Source organism: Brienomyrus brachyistius, unplaced genomic scaffold (assembly GCF_023856365.1).
Source record: "Brienomyrus brachyistius isolate T26 unplaced genomic scaffold, BBRACH_0.4 scaffold39, whole genome shotgun sequence".
NCBI classification, from domain to species: domain Eukaryota; kingdom Metazoa; phylum Chordata; class Actinopteri; order Osteoglossiformes; family Mormyridae; genus Brienomyrus; species Brienomyrus brachyistius.
In genome coordinates, this window is record NW_026042314.1 from 2,020,549 (window position 1) to 2,044,870 (window position 24,322).

The 24,322-nt window shown below is 43.5% G+C and overlaps 2 protein-coding genes across 4 annotated transcripts in view; one reads left to right on the forward strand and one right to left on the reverse strand.

The window, feature by feature from the left end:
- The window catches only part of LOC125722483 (E3 ubiquitin-protein ligase TRIM47-like), a 230,611-nt gene that overhangs the window by 91,623 nt on the left and 114,666 nt on the right, over nt 1–24,322 (reverse strand). The gene's annotated exons all lie outside the window — the stretch shown is intronic.
- Nucleotides 2,634–5,199, forward strand: LOC125722493 (uncharacterized). The gene is made up of 2 exons (XM_048998679.1): nt 2,634–2,768; nt 4,043–5,199. The coding sequence occupies exons 1-2, from the start codon at nt 2,657–2,659 to the stop codon at nt 4,786–4,788; spliced, it is 858 nt and encodes a 285-aa protein (XP_048854636.1). The 5' UTR covers nt 2,634–2,656; the 3' UTR covers nt 4,789–5,199.

The following is a 24,322-nucleotide window of genomic DNA, read 5'->3' on the forward strand; positions in this document are numbered from 1 at the left end:
GTGAGCCATGTCAGCCATGGACCCCGAAGGGGGGCCGCGCCTGTGGCGGGCTGGGAGTGGAATTTCCCTAGATCTTAGGGTTTTAGCCCTCCCTCCTAGGCTGGATGGACAGAATTGTGTGTGGGACTCTTTAGAATCCCAAAGGGGGGAAATATATGGGATATTATTTAGCACTATACAATGTAGAATATAATCATTACGGTATTATTAAAAAGCATGCCAAATACCCATGATGTAATCATTACAATGTAATCATTATAATGTAATCAACACAATGTAATCAATTGAGTATGTATTTGCACCTTGTATTAGCCTCAAATGTTCTGTTAGCTACTTTATGTTAGCCCTGAATGCATGAATATCCACCTTTATTAGTGTTATGCCTTATCATTATGTTGAAGGACAAATATATTATCAACCCTCTAATTAGACAATGTGCAACAGGCTCACCAAAAGTTCACGGCTGAGCATTTTTAAAAAACCAAGTGGAGATGGTCGCACCACCATTATGTTCGGCTGAGGGACCAAACAGTAAAAGAATTGATGGACAAACTTATCACCTAGGGGTGTGGATTGATGTAAAAAACAATGATTGTGAATGGTTGAAGGAATGATGATGCTTAAGTGACGAGATATTGTTAAATGATAAGAACTTGTATAAAAATAGGTATAAAACAGTACTGGACACACTTTAAGTGTCCGGCCTTGGTTGTAACTTAATTGTTGCAATAAAGACTGAATTTGGATCTACACCAGCGGCTTCTGACTTCTGATTTAGCAGGGAATGAAAAACCACAAAACTAACATTTTGCCTTTTTCCCCATCTGTAACTGTTATTATGTTATTATCATTTAGAACTGAATATCCATACTCCCTTTTAATCTCATGCATCTTTTTTATCATTCCCCAGACTTTACTAATGTCAGTTTCCCATCCTACTGAATTACAGAAGGACCTCCAAAACTCCCTCTTTGCTCATTTAACTACCCTCCTTACGTTAGCCTGCAACTTTTTGTACTCAATCAAATTCTGAAAGTTGTGAGTACTTTTTAACATTGTAAAAGCTTTGTTCCGAGACTTAACTGCAGTATCACATTCCTTTGTTTACTATGAGATCTTTGGTTAGTCTGCTTTGCTGCCTCTAGAATTACTGCATCATAGTTAGATTTCTTTTGTCCGACATAAAGCCGGCCCTGCAAAACGTCACCTAACGTCACCAAGTCACATGGTACAAAAACCTACAAGACGATCGTGACAGATCGTGCAGCACGTGCAGAGAGCAAGAAAGATCGTGCAGCACCTTTCAGCCGGCGTAACTGTAAATGTCGCTACTATGTGCCCCTGGCTTATTTTGTAAATGTCTCGTAAATGTTCTTGTTTGTTTTGTTAATCTTAATGGTCACTGGTCAGCTATTACTTCTGTTGTAATTTAAAGCTTCAATAACAAAAATAATAAAAAAAAACCTCTCAGCCGGCTGCACAAACTGGAACTGCCTCCGTGACACAACTTTGCCCTTATTGGCTGAACAATTTTAGTCACACGCATGACGTTTGTATCTCTGGAAGTTCCGATACGTTATCTGCTATTTCTCCCGAAAAGCCTGTAAAGAAGTAAAGTTTCAATAAATGCTCTAATAGTACACATAAGTTAATCGTTTATTTATTGTTAGTTACTGTAATGTTGCGCTGCTTTATGTGTTTAATCGTCTAGTCTGTGAAGAAGGCATTCAAGTAAGAATTGCATTGTATTCTGTGCATGACAATAAAAACTTTGAATCCTTGAAATAAATGTATTTGATCTTTTTCCTGGCAGCTATCGTTTCACTGCTAGCACTTTGGATCAGGAGTTGGTTATTGTAGAAGAGGTAATGTGCATGCAGGTGATATTTGTATAGATGTATCTACACCCTTTTGGAAGTGCGGCTATCTCAGTCAGGTCTCGCACTACGAGGAGTAGAAGTTGTCTAATTTGGCTGCTGTCAGTTTATATTACAAGTTTATATTACAGTTTATATTATTATATTACACTCCTGCAGCCGCCGGCAGATGGCGCTCCCCCTCACGTCAGCTGCAGTCAGACCTAAGTGAAGTCGAACGCACCCAACGCATTCCCAATTATCAAAAAACCCACTAATTGAATGGCTCGCGTAATTATCGCTATGAATTCTGGGAGTCTGTGCAACTTCAAGACCGCAGCTCTCGTGTTACTTATAACAAGGAAGGAATATTATTCTATATTTTTAATGGCGACCGAATGATTGATTGATATAATGTAGTGTTTCATTCTATATCCTGTTTTGATAAGATATCGACATTTCGTAAACATTCGATATACAGTTAAACCATAATTGGTCCGTCTTGTTTCTTTGTCACCCAGAAACTTCACAACTGTGTTGTGAGCGGATTTTCAGCGCTTACATGTTTTTAAACTTGTCTTAAAATTTTGTGGTACTTCTACGTTTCTGCGCTTTTGTAAATGTAGATCGTATGTTTTGTCATTTGATTAAAGCGTTTGAAGACTTTGCAGCGCGCTGACACCAATCGGCCACCGTAGCTTAGCAACCGAATCATAACAATTCTTTTCCGTTCAGTTTTCATTTGAACATTTAAAGCAGCTCAGACTTGCAGTTTATCAGCAAGAGAGAAGACGCGAAAGATGTCCATCGTGAAAACCACCGTGAATCTCCAGAGGATTGACTGGCTGCTGCCGAAAGGTGCAGTCAGTGTGCGGATCGCCCCGGAATACATCCCCGGTCCAGTTGGCCGAGGTAAGGATGGCAAAATGATGCCCAGACTAACTCAGCACTTAAAGAGTTAAAGTCAGAATATGCTTGACTAGTCTTCTTGAATCTTCTGTTCTATTATCTTGTTTTAGAAGTACATGTCTAAATAATAAAGTAGTTCACCTTTAGCTTTAATATACGGGAGTCTTTTTGCATGTCTACTGCATTATATAATGAAATCAGTAAAATCTGTGGCTGTGCTGTGTTTAAACATCAGAGAAAATCATCATGAAGTGGTAAAGTAACAGCTGAATATGTCCTAATATACGGTGTTTCCCCGAAAATAAGACAGGGTCTTATATTAATTTTTGCTCCAAATGACGCGTTACGGCTTATATTAAGGTAGTATTTTCCCAAGTATAACATGCTACAGTATATTTACCGGTATTCATGAAAAAAATCCACATTTATTCAAACACAGACATCATGTCATCTTCTAACAGTATCTTTCCATGTAAACAATTTGACGGTGAATTTATTCATGAACAAAATTCTGCTGTATACTGCATATGTTTATTCAAATATAGTCGTAATGTCATGTTCTTCTGGAACATCATCGTAAATCTCCAAGTTCCAAATTCCGTCCTGAATATCTCGCAACTCAATTTCCTGTAGAACCAGTGTCCCCAATCTCTCATGTTTAGCAATAACTCTGTCCTTAAATGAGCGCCTCTTGTCCATGTAGCCTTCTCGTAGTATAACCGCATCTCATTCTAGTTACCGTACAATCCATGGGACAATAACTAGGGCTTATATTACGAGCTTCTTGAAAAATCATGTTAGGGCTTATTTGCGGGGAAACGCGGTAGTAATCAGAAAAAGCATAAATCTTAGTTTGGTACCTTGAGAGTGAATAAATAATGCAACTTATGGAAAGTGTAAGATATGTAAAGGATTTGACTTAATAGTTGTTGATGCCAGCATTTGGATTGAGTGGGCTGCTATATTTGATGCACATGAACCTTTCCAGTGTTGTTTTTCGCTGTTGTTCTGCGTATCAGGGAATCTGTGCACAAACTGGCTTGTTTTTATAGGTCAGGTTCCCCTGCTGAAACGCAGACGGCCCAAGTCAAGACCAGCGCATAAGTTTCCCTAGCGTGTGTTTCCTGTATCCAATAAAGACGGCAGAATTTTTCTTAGTGTGCAATACCGACTGCCAAGTGTGATATCTGTGATGGTTGTGATGTAGTGTTGTTGTACAGTGACATAATGTTTCATTTAAATTAAATATGCTGTCCCCTGTCTTTATAATCCCAAAGGACAAACCAGTTCCAGTGATGCTGGCCGTCGGAAGAAGTGCTGCACCAGGCCGCCGGCAGCCAGCTCCCTGACCACGTCTGCCTCTCCTGGATCTGCTGCCATCCCGGTGGCAACCAGCAGGGGTCAGCAGGGCACAGGCCGCCGTAGAAAAACGGCGGGAGGCCGGTCAGGGCGAAGAAGGAGGTATGACCAACAGAAGGGGTTAGAGCCTAAGCCCAGCTCACCAACCTTCTCCTCCTCTTCATTTTTATTTCCGTCTTCAGCCCCCTCCTCTTTTGTTTCATCCCCATTTCTTTTTATGGGCTCCTCTGTTTTATCCCCACACTTAGTCACACCTGTAAGCCCAGCTCCACATCCATATTCAGCTCCAGGCCTGGTTCATCTGACCCCTCTGCTTCAGGCTCCAGCACAGGCTGTAGCCGCCTTATCTCACCTGGAAAAATTCTATTGGTTGTATAACTATTATGTAACAAAGTACTCTAAAATGACCTATGACGCCAAGTGCTTTACTGAGTACTGGTGTCAGGAGTTTTGGAACAGACATTTAAATGAAATTAACTTAGCGAAACAGGGGAAGAATGAGGATAATGAGGGTACTCATTCATCCAAGAGGCGTAGGATTGATGAAGATGAGTTCATCTTTCCTATTGATGCACTGGAGCAGCTAAGTACCATGCCCAGGGCTCAGGAGATGGGTGTGGAGATGGGCTATCAGTCAGATGCACATAGCTACATTTCCCTGTAGATTCAGCACATAATTACACGAGAGTTGTCATACATACTTAGGATAAGATAAAATTAGGATATGTTACCATGTAGTTCTATAACATAAGGTACTATAGGATAAGATTAAGATAGGATAAGGTTAAGATTGTATAGAATAAGATTAAGATAGTCTTAACTTGTATGCCATTTTATGTTTTACAAAGACATGATAAATTACCATAAGTTTAGGATAAGATTATATAAGATAGGATTGCATAGCATAAGATAAGAAAGATAGGATAAGATAACATAGAATAAAATTAAGATAGGATAGGTTACGGTAAGCTTAAGATTGTACAACATAGGATTAGATTAATTATAAATAAAGCAGTCCTCCTTAGAGGGGGGGTGGTGGAGGGAATATTTAAGAAATAAAAATAGGATCAGTTAACATAAGGTTAAGATTAGATTGTATAACATAGGGCTACAGTGAAGAAATCAAAATTTTCAAGGCAGCATGAAGGTAACGCACAATCAGGGATGTGCAATTTCTGAGGCATGTATTCAAAAAAAGTATTTTAATTGTGTTTTATGATTCATATTTGACTTAGTTCATGAAATAAAATGTTTTTTTCTACAGACTTTGATCAGTGTTTTTGTAATTTGTAAAATACGAGAAATACTGTATGCATGGTAATGTCAGGTGTGCAAAATGTTTGTGCTAACAAAGGACACAGAGCCCCTAGAAGGGCACAGAGCCAGGCTGAGCACCGCAGCGCTATCCAGCCCATGGCTGCCGATGGTCACATTCCACCAGAACCCCCCAACACTAACTCCCCAGGGAACTTCCAAGCAGCAGAGCAGAATCCAACAACCGAGGATCAAAGGAAAAGAAAAGATACTGGCAGGAAGAAGATGATCTTGTGGCCAAAGGTTAAAAATGTAGAAGTTTGGAGAACAAATGTGTTACAAATGAAATATTATTTGAAATGTGCTACAGCTTAATCATTGTATCATACATCTATCCATCCATTTTCCAAACCGCTAATCCTACTGGGTCGCGGGGGGTCCGGAGCCTATCCCGGAAGCAATGGGCACAAGGCAGGGAACAACCCAGGATGGGAGGGCCAGCCCATCGCAGGGCACACTCACACACCATTCACACCTACAGGCAATTTTTTAGCAACTCCAATTAGCCTCAGCATGTTTTTGGACTGTGGGGGGAAACCGGCGTACCCGGAGGAAACCCCACGACGACATGGGGAGAACATGCAAACTCCACACACATGTAACCCAGGCGGAGACTCGAACCTGGGTCCCAGAGGTGTGAGGCAACAGTGCTAACCACTGCACCACCATGCCGGCCCAAAAATTTAAACAAATTCATTTTAAAAAACTTTAATCTCAGAGCCAATTGCCATTTGCCCACAAATATTTCAATTATTATTGTTTATGATTATAAATGCCTTAATACATTCCTGGAGCCTTCGATTTAGCATACACAGTGCCCTCTACAGGATTCTGTCGAAACAGCATCTCTCAACCTCGTTCACAAGATTTGTGTCTTTTTCACAAAACGTTTTTCTTTGTAAATCCCAAAATCTTCCTATAAATGTATGTATGAATGCTTCTCGTCTTTTTCAGTCACACGAAGCCTTTATAAATGAGCTCCCCGATTAATCTGCTTACATGAAAACATCTTAATTGCGTTAAGGCATATAAACGTAGCCACCTAACGAAAGGTAACCACGTGACTTAGCAGACTGCATGTTCCTCATCTCCTCTGTATGGACCATAGAGCTGTGTGTCGGAGAGTCTGACAACATGCTACGTTTCAAGATACAGGCATTACAATTCAATGCGCTGCTCTATTTTGCCATTCTTTTTTTAAAAAATCTTCTTTTAGAAAAACATGGCACATTATAGAGAGCACACCACCAAATGGATGAAATCTGAGTAAAAACATTTGATTTTTAACGCAATCAGAATAAAGGGGTCTGCATTTATCACTGTCCCTGTAACAATCCAGCATCGTAGCACGAGAGCTATTTCGGATTCAGCCAACGAATAACGTTGCTAGTCAGCAGCCTTGTGCAAGCTACTGAAAATTACTAATTACCAATTACTGCATATAAAAGTAATTATAATAAGGGTGGGATTCGACCGTGTGTCTGCCTGGGGGGTCGCCGGCCAGGATCGCCAGCAGTTTGGACGTGTGGTTGGTGTGGCAACGCGCTGCATCAGCGTCTGCTCCCTCTGCCTGACCTGCCCTGTATAATTACATAATCAAGGAAAATAACAGTGGGCTAAAGGTTGCATAGTGATCACAGTAACATCGCGTCGATGTTGAAATACATGGTGCAAACAAAAGTAGTGGAATTACACTGACGAGTTACTACCAACACTGCCAGGCAGCTAGGTTTGCTAATGCTAACGTTAGCAGCGCACCCATATGCTACTTCCTCTCGCAAGATAAGGCAGCGTTACTGTCACTGTGTAAATACAATGAGATCTCTTTGGAGCAAGCCTGTCGATACCATGTTAAGTGTAAAACCACAAGTAAAATACCTAGAAAAATAATAGAAATATAGATGGTGCTGAACCATGGTGAACAGTGGAGTCATAACAGAGGCTGTGCGTTGTGTTCAGTCACCTTTCACTGTAAATCACACATGGGTTCACAATCTTTTGCGTCTGCTCTGAATCCCTCAGGGCTGAAGTGAAAACTCCATTCACACTAACATGGTGCCAAGGGGTATTGGGTAGTCATGATTCTATCCTTTTTGGATGCAATTTGTTTTACTGATTTAAATAAGTTTTAAAAATTTTCAAAATATAAGGATAGCTCATTGTATCCAAAGGGATGTGCCAAGCTTGCAGTGTTGATGTGCTGCCACCTTCTGGGAAAATGATGAACTGATTTTCAGATTAAGAACATGTATGGTTTTCTGGTATCAGGTGAGAACCGTTCATACTGCGAACCTATGCTTATGGGTTAGGGTTAAGCTTGGGTCTAGAGCTCAGGGTACTTCCAGGCTTGGAGGCCAAGGGTAAGGTCTCTCTTTCCCCATGTAAGCATTGAATGATGATCCAGCACCAGGGCTTGGGTAAGTCACCACGAGTTGGGAGCCTCATTCCCCAGGTAAAGGATGAACGATGTCCATCCAGCCCGGGGATTCTGGTGAACCTCTCCTTACGCTGGAAGCCTCCTCCCTCAGGTAAGGGTTTAAGAATCTCGCGGTACTTCCATTTAGCCTTGGGGTTCTGGAGAAAAATCCCAGGGCCATCTAACTGTAGCAGTGTGGAATTTTGCGGGTAGGACTTGTTGATTATTTCCGGTAAGTGTGTGTGGGGACCCCTAGTGTGTGGAGGCGTCATTGGCGTTTCCCGGTCCGGTAACTCCCCTTCCGCACCGCGGTGGTCTGCCGTGGTACGCTGGCATGCTGGCTGAGGTTCACACTTATTCTGTGTCTTGGTGGGAGGTTTTGCTGTTTTAATTAGCGTTAATCCTCTGCTTGATTTAAATGGCCAATGGTAATATTTTATATTGCAGTGTTTCTCTGGTGTCTGTGTTGCAGCTCCAGTGGTTGTAAGTTATTCTGGTGACTAGGCCTATAGCTACTTGTCAGTTGCTTTACTTGATGTGTTTTAATTGTAGTTACGGTTGTTGCCAGGATTACAGTTTCAGTTGCTCGTCAGCTTCAGTTTATGCCTCTTCCAGCAGATTTGTCAGACAATAATAGTTTGAACCGGCACTGTGGCTGCTGTGTTTCCTACGTCAGTTTTTCTTTTCCGTCAGTCTTGTCTTGTCCTCAGTCGGTCCGATGTCGCCCAACAACTGCTGCTTGAAGCTCCTGATCCTCGGTGGGACATCGGCGATGTGCTGGGAGCCTTGGAACGCGCTAAGGATCGTCGCACCTTTTCCTGCATTTGGAGCTGTTTCATTCCCTAGTTCTGCGACTTAACAGACTTTAGGCCGCCCTTTCTTTCTGTATGGGACTGATACAGAGGGACAGCCTGTATTCTGCTACTCATTGTTTGCACTCTTCATAGTTTTCAACACTCAGATTCTTGGTTAGATTGGGGTATTTTCTGGGAGACTGTGAGCAGTGGCTGCCTCGATTGATCTGGCTGACTAAGATTTGATTGGTCTGGGGTGGTGGTGTTCACACTTTCACCTTGTGAAGTATATTTGTGTGGGGATCAGTGTGGTGGAGCACAGGTGTGTGTGTGCGTGTGTGTGTGTGTGTGTGTATGTGTGTGTGTGTGTTAGTTTAAGGGACTCTATTCCCCATTTTGATCAACTTCCCCGGACACCTGTCTCCTGCTTGAGTTTAGTCAGCCAGTGGCCAAAGGCTGGTTGCTGGTTTATTTTTTAAGGTTGTTGATGCTAAAGCGCTTGTCTTGTTTCTTTGTTTTATATTTTCAACAAACTGTTAATAGTACAAACACATCTCTAGCTCCATTCGGTAAATGAACTTGTGTGCTCTTAATTTAGAGTAATTTTTCCTGTGGTGAAATTCCCCAGGTGGTGTAGTCGTGTCCTTGTACTACTGACCGCTCTCTGCCACAAACACTTTACTCTAAACCTAAGCCTAATCCTAACCCTAACCATAGCCCTAAACGTCATGTCCTGCCACCTCCCTGACGTGGCTCTAATAAGCCATGCCTGCTGCTCGGTCTCGCGTCTCGTTCCATCCCTCATGTTAAACACTCCCAGCTACTTCCAGTCTGTTCCCTTGTTATTCCTGTATAAGTGCTTCCTGGCCCTGTGTTCCCCATTGATGTGGTGCCCTCCATGTTGCTCGTTCCCTAGCCTCCCATCTTGATCCCAGTAAATCCCAGTTTATTGTCTGACAACACCTGCTCCCAGAGTCGTTCATCCTGGCACCCAACAGAATGACGGAACTCGACCAGTAGATTCCCCAGGTCCCTACAGCCGATCACTGCTGCTTGTGTCAAGCATACCTAATGTCGCTGGTTCAGGCCGCAGTACAGCTTTCCCCAGAGAGAATGGCCCATCTCTGATGGATGGCATAGCCGCCCTCTCCCCGGACTCCCAAGTGGAGGGTGTGACAGCTATAGCGGAGATCCTCAGGGCCCTCTGGAATGGAGTGAGTGTGCTGAACCCCGCAGAGGTGGGGTGCTCTGGAGAAAAGGAGCCCGCCGTCTCCATGTCGTTTGCCGTAGGGCGACCTGCGTCCTCATTGTCACCTGAAGTCTGACAACATGATGCTTCTCTGGGATTTACTGTGATCCCCCTGTTCGCCAAAACATGCTCCCCAAAGCTCTCCAGCACAGAAGAACAGGCTTCACTCCTAGTTCTATGGTTGTCAGAGTGCTGGACCACAGTAGAGGTCGGACTTTGCTTCAACATGGTTTTATTGGAAGTCTGCACACAATACAGATGTTTCCTACCATCCTTCGTTCCAATTAAATGTGGAAACGTTTTGTCAGCTGGCTGGACAAGACCCTACTGCCTCTTTTAATAGTACACATAGTAGTGAGCAGTGGTGACGTAATGGTTAGGGACTCGTGATTGAAAGACACTGCATCTACAGCATCTGGCCCAGGAGAGCCAGCCATTGCAGTCGTTACATCCGCACTTAAGGCTCCCGGCCCAGAGAGGGCCGCTCAGGCCGCACCCACAGTGTCCAACACAGGTGAGGCCTTGGTTGCCTCTAGGCTTCTCATAGAATCTGACACGGTTCCCTGGTAACCAGCCGACACCTGCCACACTGCTCCATAATGTCAGGCCAGCGTCCACCTCTCTGTCCCCTGATGCTTGGCCAGCACCCACCTCAATGTCCCCAGACGTCCAGCCGGTGCCCACCTCATCTCCTGACGGCCTACTGGTGCCCACTTTCTATCCTGACGTCCCATGGGCACATGCCTGCAGGCTGCCACCAGCCCAGAGAAGATGGATCCAGAGGATGTCCTGCTGGACTGCCCTGGGTCCTGCTACGTGGGTCCCTCCTTCATCCCAGACTCCGGTTACTCTGGTCCCAGTTTCTGGGGTGGTCACCAGTATCAACAGGAGTCCAAGAAAGCGGCAGGCAGAATGTCTGTCTCCCAGAGAGGGTTTGCCAGTCTCTGCTCTTGCCCTGTATGTCCCTTGTCATCTTCCTGTTCCTGTCCTGTTGTCTCCTTGCTGCCCTACTGCTCTGCGGTTCCTCACTTGTTCACCACTTTCAGCAACAGTATCTGCTATGTACTAGAACTGTAATCATATGTGAGTGAGTCTGTCTGCTTTGAAGGAGCAGAGATCCCAGCTCCTTACTGTAGGTACAGGGCATAGAAACGGGTAAATCCTGTAAGGTAACATTCTTACAGTCAGCATAGATTCCAACACAGTTCTGGAATATGAAGTTCATAGTCAGTCATCATTTTGTAGCATTAAAATGTAACTTTTAAATAAATCCTAACAGTATGTGTGATTGTGGGGGGTGTGGGGTCTCGGGGTGTAACCTCTGTCTCTGGGTTTGTTTCCTGTCCCTCCTGCTGTATGTGTGAAGTCTGCATGTTCTTCCAATGTGGGCTTTCTCCTCCTACTTTGGAGAACATGAAACTGCGATCAGCCGATTGGAATCTCTAAGCTGCCCTTAGTGTGAGTCTGTATGTGTGAGTTTGTGCTCTGCTATAAACTAGTATCCTGTCCATTGTGTCCCCTGCCCTGTGCCACCTGGGACAGGCTCCAGGCTGCCCAACCCCCTGTACAGGATAAGCAGCAATGCAGGACGGCTCCACACTGCTCCAAAGAAATGGCGCTCCAGCTCCCTTCAGGACTTCAGACCAGCTGCTCTCACTTCACACCTCCAGGCTTGTGGGTGTGGTTCCCACTCCTGGTTCTGCATGTACAGCTTGCATGTTCTCCCCGTGTTCCTGTGGGTTTCCTCAGTTTTCCTCATGCTGTCCAAGATCATGCAGTTTGGTGAATTAGTGTCTCTTGATTGTCCTCAGCATGTGAGTGAGTGATGGACCCTGTGATGGACTGGCATCCCATCCAGGGTGTCTCTGCCTTGTGCCCTGTGCTTCCTGTGATGTGTGTGTCCCATAACCCTGTACTGGATAAGCGGTTATTGGAATTAGTTGGTATGGGGCGCTGTTTGTAAAGGTAGCAAACATTTTTGTACTTGCCACTTTTTCAACATTTAGTGCAATTTTCTGACTTTTAGCTAGAAGTCAATGGTGTTGTGGATCATCAGGTTTTTTTGCTGTGTAAATTATGTTCGAAATTGTTTATCATATGTAAATATAAATGGTTTGTCTATATATAAATATTAAATGTAAATATAAATATAAATGTTAAATATAAAACTTAAATATAAATGTTAAATCTAAATGTAGACTCTAAATGTTGAGAATGTATGCAAATTAGCCACGCCCATTTGTGTAAAATGGGCGGTACCAATGAGATCGCAGGATAGGGCTGATGCGGGACAACATGGCGAATTCCGCTCTCTTAGAGGCCATAGAATGTGCAGTTTTGGCAGGTGTTCGCGCTGCGTTACATGGTATTGCTACACAGCCGGGAGCAACATCATGTACACCTTCCACTGTGACATCGGGAAGTTTTATAGTGGGTAATATTTGTGTGAGTTTATCCATGACAGTATGGTATTGGATCAGTGGGTAACGCCTCAGTGAGGTTATCCATGTCAATATGGTATTACATCAGTGGGTAATGCTTGTGGGAGGATATCCATGTCAGTATGGTATTAGATCAGTTAGTAATGCTTCTGGGAGGTTATCCATGACAGTATGGTATTAGATCAGTGGGTAATGCTTCTGGGAGGTTATCCATGACAGTATGGTATTAGATCAGTAGGTAATGCTTGTGGGAGGTTATCCATGACATTATGGTATTAGATCAGTGGGTAACGCCTGAGTGAGGTTATAGATGTCAGTATGGTATTAGATCAGTGGGTAATGCTTGTGGGAGATTATCCATGGCAGTATGTTATTGGATCAGTGGGTAATGCTTCTGGGAGGTTATCCATGATAGTATGGTATTGAATCAGTGGGTAACACCTGAGTGAGGTTATCCATGTCAGTATGGTATTAGATCAGTGGGTAATGCTTATGGAAGGTTATCCATGACAATATGGTATTGGATCAGTGGGTAATATTTGTGTGAGTTTATCCATGACAGTATGGTATTGGATCAGTGAGTAATGCTTGTGGGAGGTTATCCATGACAGTATGGTTTTAGATCAGTGGGTAATGCTTGTGGGAGGTTATCCATGACTGTATGGTATTAGATTAGTGGGTAATGCTTGTGGGAGGTTATCCATGACAGTATGGTATTAGATCAGTGGGTAACGCTTGTGTGAGGTTATCGATGTCAGTATGGTATTAGATCAGTGGGTAATGCTTGTGGGAGGTTATCCATGTCAGAATGGTATTGGATCAGTGGGTAATGCTTGCGGGAAGTTATCCATGACTGTAGGGTATTGGATCAGTGTGTAACGCCTGAGTAAGGTTATCCATGTCAGTATGGTATTAGATCAGTGGGTAATGCTTGTGGGAGATTATCCATGACAGTATGTCATTGGATCAGTGGGTAATGCTTCTGGGAGGTTATCCATGACAGTATGGTATTGAATCAGTGGGTAACGCCTGAGTTAGGTTATCCATGTCAGTATGGTATTAGATCAGTGGGTAATGCTTGTGGGAGGTTATCCATGACAATATGGTATTGGATCAGTGGGTAATATTTGTGTGAGTTTATCCATGACAGTATGGTATTGGATCAGTGAGGTTATCCATGTCAATATGGTATCAGATTAGTGGGTAATGCTTGTGGGAGGATATCCATGTCAGTATGGTATTAGATCAGTTAGTAATGCTTCTGGGAGGTTATCCATGACAGTATGGTATTAGATCAGTGGGTAATGCTTCTGGGAGGTTATGCATGACAGTATGGTATTAGATCAGTGGGTAATGCTTGTGGGAGGTTATGCATGACAGTATGGTATTGGATCAGTGGGTAATGCTTGTGGGAGGTTATCAATGTCAGTATGGTATTAGATCAGTGGGTAATGCTTGTGGGAGTTTATCCATGACAGTATAGTATTAGATCAGTGGGTAATGCTTGTGGGAGGTTATCCATGACAGTATGGTATTAGATCAGTGGGTAATGCTTGTGGGAGGTTATCCATGACAGTATGGTATTGGATCAGTGGGTAACGCCTGAGTGAGGTGATCCATGTCAGTATGGTATTAGATCAGTGGATAATGCTTGTGGGAGGTTATCCATGACAGTATGGTATTATATCAGTGGGTAACGCCTGAGTGAGGTTATCCATGTCAGTATGGTTTTAGATCAGTGGGTAATGCTTGTGGGAGGTTATCCATGACAGTATGGTATTAAATCAGTGGGTAACAGTCGAGAGGGGTTATATATGACAGTATGGTATTAGATCAGTGGGTAATGCTCTATGGAGGTTATCCATGACAGTATGGTATTAGATCAGTGGGTAACGCTTGAAAGAGATTATCCATGACAATATGGTATTAGGTCAGTGGGTAACGCTTGAGGGAGGTTATCCATGTCAGTATGCTATTAGATCAGTGGGTAATGCTTCTGGGAGGTTATCCATGACAGTATGGTATTAGATCAGTGGGTAACTCTTGATGGAGGTCAGCCAGGACAGTATGTTGGTAGGTCAGGAGTGACGTTTGGGCCCTTCCATGTATTGACACTATTGTGCTGGAAGGGTTCGTGTCCCTCTGTGAGGTTAGCAGCTATGTTGTTGGGGGAGCTGCCCCTCTTTGGGTCTCCTAAGGCAAATTGTTCCTGGGTGAGCGGCCAGACAAAGTGTGAGTCACTAACACTAAGGATCATGTGACCCTGCCCACATTGGGGAGACCGGGACCCTTCCCTGGAGCAGGTGAGCGCCTAATTTACATGGGCCTCCTCTGCAGGGCGAGCCGTGGGGGTTGGGTGCAATGTGAATCACGTGGCAGTGTATGCAGGGGCCTAGGCGGACCGATCATCGGCTACCAGTTCTGGTTCTAGGAACATGGAATGTAACCTCTCTGATGGGAAAGGAACCTGAGCTGGTTGGGGAGGTAGAGAGATACCGACTAAATATATGCACAGGTTGGGCTTGAGAGGGGCTGGACTCCCCTCTATTCCACTCTTGACTTGCCCCTGGTGAGAGGCGCTGGACTCCCCTCTATTCCACTCTTGACTTGCCCCTGGTGAGAGGCGCTGGGCAGGTGTGGGTCTACTTATGTGCTGATTTCACACGGCCGCCATTTTGAATGGAAAGCGAGGCAGAGGAGGGAGTCACCCCAAGTGGAAGCCTGGAAGTACAGTCACATAACAACGGCTTGGACCGTAAACTTTGAGCTGGTGCCACATTTTACCATAAACGATGCTGAAAAATGGGCTGAGGAGGGATGTTGAATATCAAGAGCAGTTCTGTTAAAAGGATACAGCGACTGAATAGAGGGGAACATTACTGATATTAAAGGTAAGTTAAGGATTTTGACAGGCGTAGCCTAAGTGTCAATGTACTAGCTAATCAGCAAACATCAAAATATTCTTTGCAGCGTGAATAACTAACGTTAGTCATTAACAAGCTTGATTTATTTTCTGAGTTTACAATTTTCTGAGACAACAAGCACTATTATCCTGAGAAAGGCTGAAAACGCTGGATACATATTACTAAACATATATGGTACATTACAGAGTAAATCAATGGGGTATGAATATATTTTAGGTCCAAGCAGAGTGAGGTACTTCACCTCCAATGGATCATGGGTTTTCACATAGAAAATAAAAATCTTCAGCCCCACTGTGAGGAATTATAGAAGGAGGCAGCTTGGTTATATGAAACATCCTCACTACTGTAAATCCATGATTCTGCAAAAGTGTGTTTTCTAAATTTGAACTTATCTTCTAAGTGTCCCGGTTACAAGGAAATCAAGGGAAAGACAAACCTTGATCACATTCTCGTTTTTGATAAGATGTACATCCTGGTTCACAACAATATGCCACACTAGCATCAACGAATTTTGTGGAATTCATCCCATCTCAGCTTCGTTTTCATTTTTAAAATGGTGACCTCTGCGAAATAAGCTAATAGCCCCCCAATTCAGTGCCAGAACGTTGGAGTTCACCCCAGTGAGTGAGAGGGTTACCTCCCTTCCCCTTCGAGTTGGGGGAGGGGGTCTGACTGTTTATGCGTATGCACCGAACACCAGCTCAGAGTACCTGGCCTGCTTGGAGACCTGAGAGGGGGAGCTGGGAGGTGCCCCCCGTGGGGACTGCATTGTCCTGCTGGGAGACATTAATGCTGATGTGCGTAGCGACAGTGAAACCTGGAAGGGTGTGATTGGGAGGAACGGCCTGGCCGATCTGAATCCCTGTGCTGCCCACAGTGTGTCCATAACGAACAGCATGGTGGAACATAAGTGCTCCTGTGACCGGAGCATCCTGGGCCGCAGGTCGATGGCCGATGGCCGTCTGATGGGACTGGCAATTTGCTACTTTTAATATCTGTCCTTAAATGTTTCATGTTCTTCTAATTTAATTTTTTATTGTCATATTTAGTCGTACGACTTTACTTTGTGCATTAAGAATTTTATTTCTTATCATCTTTTCTGGAAAGCACTTTGACTGACCTTCTTGTATGAAAATGTACTATACAAATAAACTTGACTTAAACCAACATAAAATATTCATTCTCTACTCACTTCAGCTTCTCCAGTTTACAGCTGGGATCCTCCAGTACAGCAGAGAGCAGCTTCACTCCTGAGTCTCCTGGGTGATTGTAGCTCAGATCCAGCTTTCTATGGTTTGACTTCAGAGCTGAAGTCAGGGAAGAACAGCCTCTCTGTGACTCTACAGCCTGACAGCCCATTGAAAGGAAACCACAAAATTTCAGACAAAATACAGGCAGCAGCGACCTGTCAAATCACCAGTGCTGAAGTTGCCAGTGACTGGCCTGGACCCACCAGAGCAAACAGCCCTTCAGCCCCCCCCCCCCCCCCCCCCACCCTTCCCCCATCCCAGATCTCCCTGTTGCTGATAAAAAGCTGCCATTCGGGGGTAATATTCTGCACTTGGGTTTGCCTGAGTGCCTCTGTTCCTGCAGCTCCCACACACTGTTCACTGAAGCTCACCTTTTAGCGCCACTGACTGACATAAATGATCAGCTTCTAAATTAGACCATCCAGTGAGAGCGACCCACTGCATCAAACAACTGGACTCTCTCATCCCCAGTCCTGCCAGAAGAAGAGCACTGAGGACAGAGGATGAGACCCTGGACTGACATCAAGATCAAATGGTGTGACATCATAGAAACCGTAAAAGGCCCACGGTCGAGCAGAGAACCACCCGTGAGGAAGTGAGGAATGCCAACAGGAGGCGGTTGGTATTAGATCAGTGGGTAATGCTGGTAGAGTAACCAGTTCTCCCCCCCACTCCTTATTTATTACATCCTTCTTCCTTTGAATTTTTGCCTGCTGTCGTGTCACAGAGACACAGAGCTTGGCCAAAACACACTGATGCTCTTTTTTGGGCAATGTAACAATTCTGCTGATATAAGACCCATACAGAGTATCAGACATATGAGTGTCCCAGTTTACCTCTGTCCCATTTAACATTCACCCAGCCCAAAAGGTCTCACAGTACATTCCATACCTGTTGGCAATATGAATACAATGAATGATTTCAATGATCAAATTCACCTTGTACTGCAAAGGAAGAACTGCAATCAACTGCATTCCCTGGCACAACAACCGCCCTGTGTACCAATCGACGTGTCTGGAGGGCTAAGAGCTGCCAGCCATTGCTGTGACCGGGTCCCTCATCCTATATGAAGCCGCTCAGTCCCCACAAGCCGTAGTGAGGAATTGTCTCTATGAAAAATTACCGTTTTCTTTCCCGAGTGCTTGCAGCTCCCTCTGTGTTGTCCTGTGTGTGTGACACAGCTCCTGATCCCCTGCCCAGTCAGCATGATCCCCAGTCCTCATTTATCCCCAGTTATCACTTTGTGAGGCTGGAGAAGTCCTGCCATTTCCTGCAGACTTCAGTCCCAGATCACTGCTGGCCACAGTAGCCTTTCATCCCGGCAGTGATTCCCCCCATTGTTCCCCCACCTCCTCCATTAGTTGTATCGCCGCCTTGCAGAGCTGATGTTTCCTCTTTCTCTGGCTGCTGTCCATGGTTTCTTTGTACAAATGAGCCCCATCACGTTTTCAGCCTATTGGTATATTTGCAACTGATAATTTAATTTGTTATTCCATCTGTGCGTTTTCACACATTTAGATTTGGATTATATGTTATATTGTTCATGTTTACATGCATCATGTAGCAATGATTTGACTCGCATTTTGCTATTGACAAACTTGGAATCGATTTTCCTGTTATTGACAGTTTGTGCTTTTCTCACATGGAGGCTGGGAAGAGCCAACAAAGTCCTACTTAAAGTTTGTCTGTTAATTCTGGAATAACAAAGGCTTTTAGAAAACACACATAGACCACACTCATTCTTTACTTAAATTGTTTATTTTGTTTATTATTCGCTAATTCGCCTTTGGGAAAGCCATCTGTCACGCCTCCCGGGTGTAGACCGACGGAGAGGTCCAATTAGAGTCCAAAACGGGAGACTACATAAGCGTGACACACGCAATTTGGGTTGCGAAGTATTTGCCTATGTTCTATAGCAGTACCGAGCGATTTCTTGTCCGTTGTATTCCCCTCGTTTCCTAGCGCTTTCGTCTGCCCATTGTGTGTACCTTACCCTGTTTACCTTCCTTCCCCAGACCAGCCCTCGACCCTGAACCTCCTGCCCTGCCTTCCCTACCAGTCCCAGGATCTCTCATCTCCCCTTCCCTGTGTCTTCGTGTCCCATGCCTACCCGTAGGACTGACCACCCCGGCTGCTGACCTCCTTTTCCGACCACGACCATCCTATCCGTCTCGCCCCTTGAAAGTCCGTTGCCTGAGTGATCTAATAAAGATCAATTGGTTCTGCACCTCTGGGTCTGTGCTTCCCTGCGAGAGCTCGGTTGACACCATCCCTGACTATTAACTCTGAAAGAAGGAGATGTGAACATCCCCAGCAACTACTGCTGGCCTGTCAGGCTTTAAATTATGCAAATTATAAAGATAAAGAAGTTAATTGCAAAAAACTTTATGGATGGAACAGTATTTTCTGAAATTCTGTTTGAGAGCCCTTAGCACATGAACATTTTAAAGCCTGTGGTCCACACAGATCTGTACAGTACAGTGAGAGCTGATTATAGGAGAGATTCATCTCTCATAGCTGACAGACGGCTGATGTGACACAGAATTGTGGCCATGCAGCAGATTTCTAAAATAACAGAGTATTTTATTTGATGTAATTCCACCTGAGGAAATGTGATTTTGCTTCTTCTATGGGACTGTGAATAGTCCAGCGCATGCGTTTACTCTAGTGTCCAGCAGAACAATATTACAGGTTTTCTCGGTCGCTTTGGTACATTTCTCAGATCAGAAATGAAATTCTCATAACTACTTGTGCAACCTCCACATCATCGAGTCCCTTTTGCACATCATACATGCAAAGTCTCATTCTTTTGGTCAAATTGCAAATGCTTTGGCTCAGTCGTGCGAATAATTATGTACAATCATCTGCTGATTCCTACATTTTCAATTGTTCATGACCTGCTGGTCAAAGTATATGTGACTCATCACCATGAAATGAGTCTTATGGGTGACTCTTATGGGTGGGGAATAAGACTCATTTCGTGGTGATGGGTCACATATTATACTGGTTCTCTGTTGAAAAGTCTGACCCCCCCAAAACATCTGGTGTTAGTTCATTGTATAAGTCATTACATGCAAAATGGTCGTCATAATCGCTCAAGCATGTTCTCTATACATCTGTATAACTGCGTGTGTGTATATATACAGTACTGTGCAAAAGTCTTAGGCAGTCCAAAGAAATGTTTAAAGCTGTTTATGTGGGTAGCAAGTGTATTTTGGCTTAGAACAAAAAACACAATTTAGCATTAGAACGTCTGCAAATTAAGAGTAACATAATAAAAAACTAGTAAGCCGTTCCATGATTTTGTTAAATTTTACCATTATCAATTAAATAATTAAATATATTGGTTTAAAAAGTCAGTGAGAGATTGACTAGCTGTATGAGGTGTGTTAGTGGTCAAGCAAAATAATACATGGCTGCACTGGACGATCGCTGCAAATACTAGGATGATTTTAGCAGAGGTTCTGAAATGGCGAAGCTGACACACTGACAGGCATCATATCATAGTTTTACACCAACAGGAGGATAACACTTCAATCTCCCAAATTCCTGTGAAAATGTTACTGCGACACATAGGCGAATAACTACACACTAATACAATCCAAATCCAAAACACACATGGTAAATGTGCTTTTCTACTTTTATGAGAACTGAAAGCGCTTTACAAGTCATGCCTCACATTCACCCATCCACACACCGGTGGCGGAGGCTGCCATGCAAGGTGCCAACCTGCACGCCGGGAGCAATTTGGGGATCAGCGTCTTGCTGAAGGACACTGTGATGGGGTCAGGAGAAACCAGGGCTCGAACCTGCAACTCTCTGGTTGCTAAACGATAGCACTACCTCCTGCGCCACCATCTTCCCCAAATGTAAGGAGAAGGAGGTTCCTCGGAGCTCCCAGATGTGTTTGGCTGTAATAAATCTGGAATATAGCTATATGACATAGTTTTTGATAACACCAGCATTTATTTTTTAGGCAAAAATGGCAGGCAGATCAGAACTGGCCAGATTTGATGTTGCAGCTTTTATTGAAAGACAAAACAAAATTAAAAAGTGCTGAAGTTTGAATGACTGTGTGTTTATTTCAGTTATTTTATATTGGGCTCAAGGATTGGTTTCATCATACAAATACAGCACAGATAATGTTTACTTGAAATTACTGAAAAGTAAGTGATACCAGAATCAGAGGGTCAATAAGCTTTTAAGTAATAATGTGGATTGTGCTTGGGGTAGAAGCTGCATGTTGTGTTGAAGAAAAGTACAGATTTTCATTTGACAAAATATGCAAATGAAATGCAATAATAATATTAGTGACATTCATCTTTAAATTACATTAATTACATACCTAATAATACTTTGAGAAGAAATGTTTTGTCATTATTATTTTCTATTATCATTGCTTTTTACAGTAAATTATTCTTGATGCCCCCAGTCGGTAGCCCATGTATGTAAAATATGTGGGTCGGATGCCGGTTTCTTTTGCAGTTTTTCCTGCCATCTCTGCCACAGCTTCAGCTGCATTGTCTGCAGTCTCTCCTGCACTGTCTGCTCTGGCTGCAGCTCTGCCTCTTTCAACCCCCCCCCCTCCTATGGCTCCTGCTGCAGCCAAACCCCCCGCAGTTACACCCACTATTCCTACTACTGCTCCTGCCTCTAATGCCCAACTGCCCCAGCTTCTGCAGCTCGTGCTGCCCCTAATGCCAAACTGCCCCAGCATCAGCAGCTCCTGCTGCCCCTAATGCCCCAGCTCACTCTCTCTCTTGCTCTTCTCCTGATCTCAGACTCCCCTGCTTCCTCTCCTCTCTCCTCCATCTCTTCTTTTGTCGTTTTCACCTCCATTTCTGCTATTACCTGCAGTGATTTATTTCCGTAATGACTGCTGCCATTGTTTGTCACCATGTTCTCTATAGCTGTCAGCAGCTGTTTAATCTGAAGGCTGTTACTCCTGCACTCTGATTCATCCAGGTTTCCATCAGAGCTTGAAGGTCTTCCTGACCCTTGGCCTGGTTCCTGATCAGGTGTGATGATCTTTGTTCTAACAGCCAGTTCTTCATTTCCTCCAGTGTCTGAACATCCTGTGATTCCCCAGCTTCTCTCCTCTCTATCATCACTTGCTGTAGTTGTTCCATGAGATCTGCAGACTGAGCATTTTTATCTTTTCTGCTCCAGTGCTTAGAGTGAATGACATGGACTCGGCCTCCACACTTATCAACAAGTTCCTTCAGATCCTTGTTCTCCTTCACATATTCCTCAATGGTTTGGTTTTCTTTAAGCTCATCAGCCTGTGTGAAGAGGACACCTGTGTGTTTCAGGGCTTCCTCCCCAAACCACTTCAGTACCATCTTCACTGACTCGTTCTCTTCCCCCAGGATAACATTTCCTGTGCTGCTCTTCCTAGATCCTGTGTTTCCCAAAAGCACAATTCTTACTTCAGAAGGTGCTTTGGGAGAGAAATACAATATCAGTTACCATGAATATTATACATTTGTGTCAGTTTGATTGAAGACTCATAACAATTTGCTAAAATCAAGCCTGTCAGCAGGAGGCACCGTGAATGTGGTTATAATGAACATGAACATGTCATATTGCTGTGGAAATTCTCCAGTATGACTTTAGCATGTCTTGGGTGCAGCTACTTAATTCTGTCAGCAGATGGCAGTGCAGAGCCACACAAAGCATGAGCGCATGGGAAAGAGACTGACAGTCAGAGGTACTTATTCAACTCGTTTTATTACTGAACACAGATATTTCATCTGTCTGCTTATCCAAAGGAAAACCTCATTTCTATACATAGTTTGTTTATATGAACACTGACAGAAAAGCTTAGACATGCAGCCACTCTTAGCAATTTCACGACAGATGCTTCTGTCCAGCTCAGTGGATGTCAGTCTGGCTCAGGGGTCGGCAACCGAATTAAGAGCCACTTTTCGGAAAAGAAGCCAGAGAATTTTACTGGAAACAAACATTTATTCTAAACAGATTAGCGTCTTTTTATACATACCAACGACAGAGTAAAACAATTTTCAATGTTTCATGGACTTTTTAAGAAAAACGGCATGTTTGCCCTAATTTTATTAATTATATCGTTATAAGCCTATAAATTAAGGAATGGAAATTCACTCAAAAAATGCAATATGCTGTTTATTAAGAAGATAATTCCTTCATATTTTTGCATTATGTATTCAAAAAAGTTTATAAAAACAGTTGAAAACAGTTGAATTAGATCGAGCCCATTATGTAACTGGAACCCCTCCCACATGTAAACACAGTGACACGCTACAGCGTTGGTTTGTTGTCTGAGGCTATGATACTGACCACAAACACATTCTCAAATTTCACTGCACCAGTCACAGCATATGCAGGCAGAAAAGTGACAGCAAACAACATTCAGCATTAGACTCTAAAACCGTCTGTAATGTCTGTGTTTATCCAGTGGACCATAAACTAAAATAAGCTTTTTATTGCCCAATTTTTATATTAGATGAGACTAAAAATTGAGAAATATCTATATGCACAAGTAGTTTTTCCTGATAAGGATATCAAGACTGTCAGCATTTACACATCAGATTATGACATATCTGAGTAGCCCAGACTGTCCGGAAAACAAAGCCATACAGCATATGTGGCTGACTAATGTACATACAGTGTCCATCCATCCACATGCGGGTCATTGTTGCAGGGGAGCCTGGGCCCATCCCAGCCAACACAGGGCAGGGGTTCACCCTGGGTGTGACGTGCATCAGAAATACAAATTTAAAGTGATCGATATATTAAACAGTCTGGGACATTTAGAATGTTACTGTATATTTCCAAAATTTAATGATAAATTAAGCTTTCTTTTGCTTTGAGAAATTTAAACAGAAAGTTATAACTCTGTTCTGTTATGATTCAGTCTGAGCCTCTTTTGTCTGTGAATATACTTTGACCCATCGACTGTATAAAACATGGACACTTGTCTGCATACACACAGGTGCATCCTGCCATTCTGACACTATTCTTTGGTAAGTTTTATATTTACAGAAGACATAAAAATGACAGGGCTGAATTATTCTGTTGCCGGCCGGGGGGTTGGGTTTGATTATAACCACCACCAAGTGTTATAACAGAATCATGTCAGGACACTATGGGGCACTAAAGCATTGGGTAAGGGGAGATACAGGAAAAGGAGAGGATACAGAAGTAAAAGGCTGAGTCTGAATGCATCTGTGGTCGTGGTCTGTTGGAAATTCTAAGATTCACAGCAGAATATTATACATGGGGTCAGAAGATCGGCAGCAGGAGCCCGTGAGTAGAAAACCAACATTAGTTTGAAGGTCAGAGGAAATACAGAGAATCTGGCAATACTAGGGCCTGCTACAGTAAGTGAGGGAGCTGGCCAGCTTACAGATGCGTTTACAAGAGGGGAGGAAAGACAATAACATGAGAGGTGGAGCAGATATTTTCAGTAGAACCTCCAGGAAGCTTCAATTTTGACAAACCAAGCAGCTGGACTCAGTGCCTACGATGCTTTGAGTGATTTCGAGGAGCTTCAGGAATATCTGAAAAGACTGAGGAAGACCATTCAACTCGCTGCTGTACATGACTGGGGAGAAAAGCAATGACACGCTGGTTTTGTCTGACGAACAGAAATAGTTTGCAGAGACATTTACATTTACATTTACAGTATTTGGCAGACGCCCTTAGCCAGAGCGACTTACATAAGTGCTTTAAGACGCTGCGATGAATTTTTCCGATACTAGCTCAATAAGGAAACACGCTATGAATACCATCTATCTGAACACTGTTGAGAAAGTGCAACAATAATTATTAT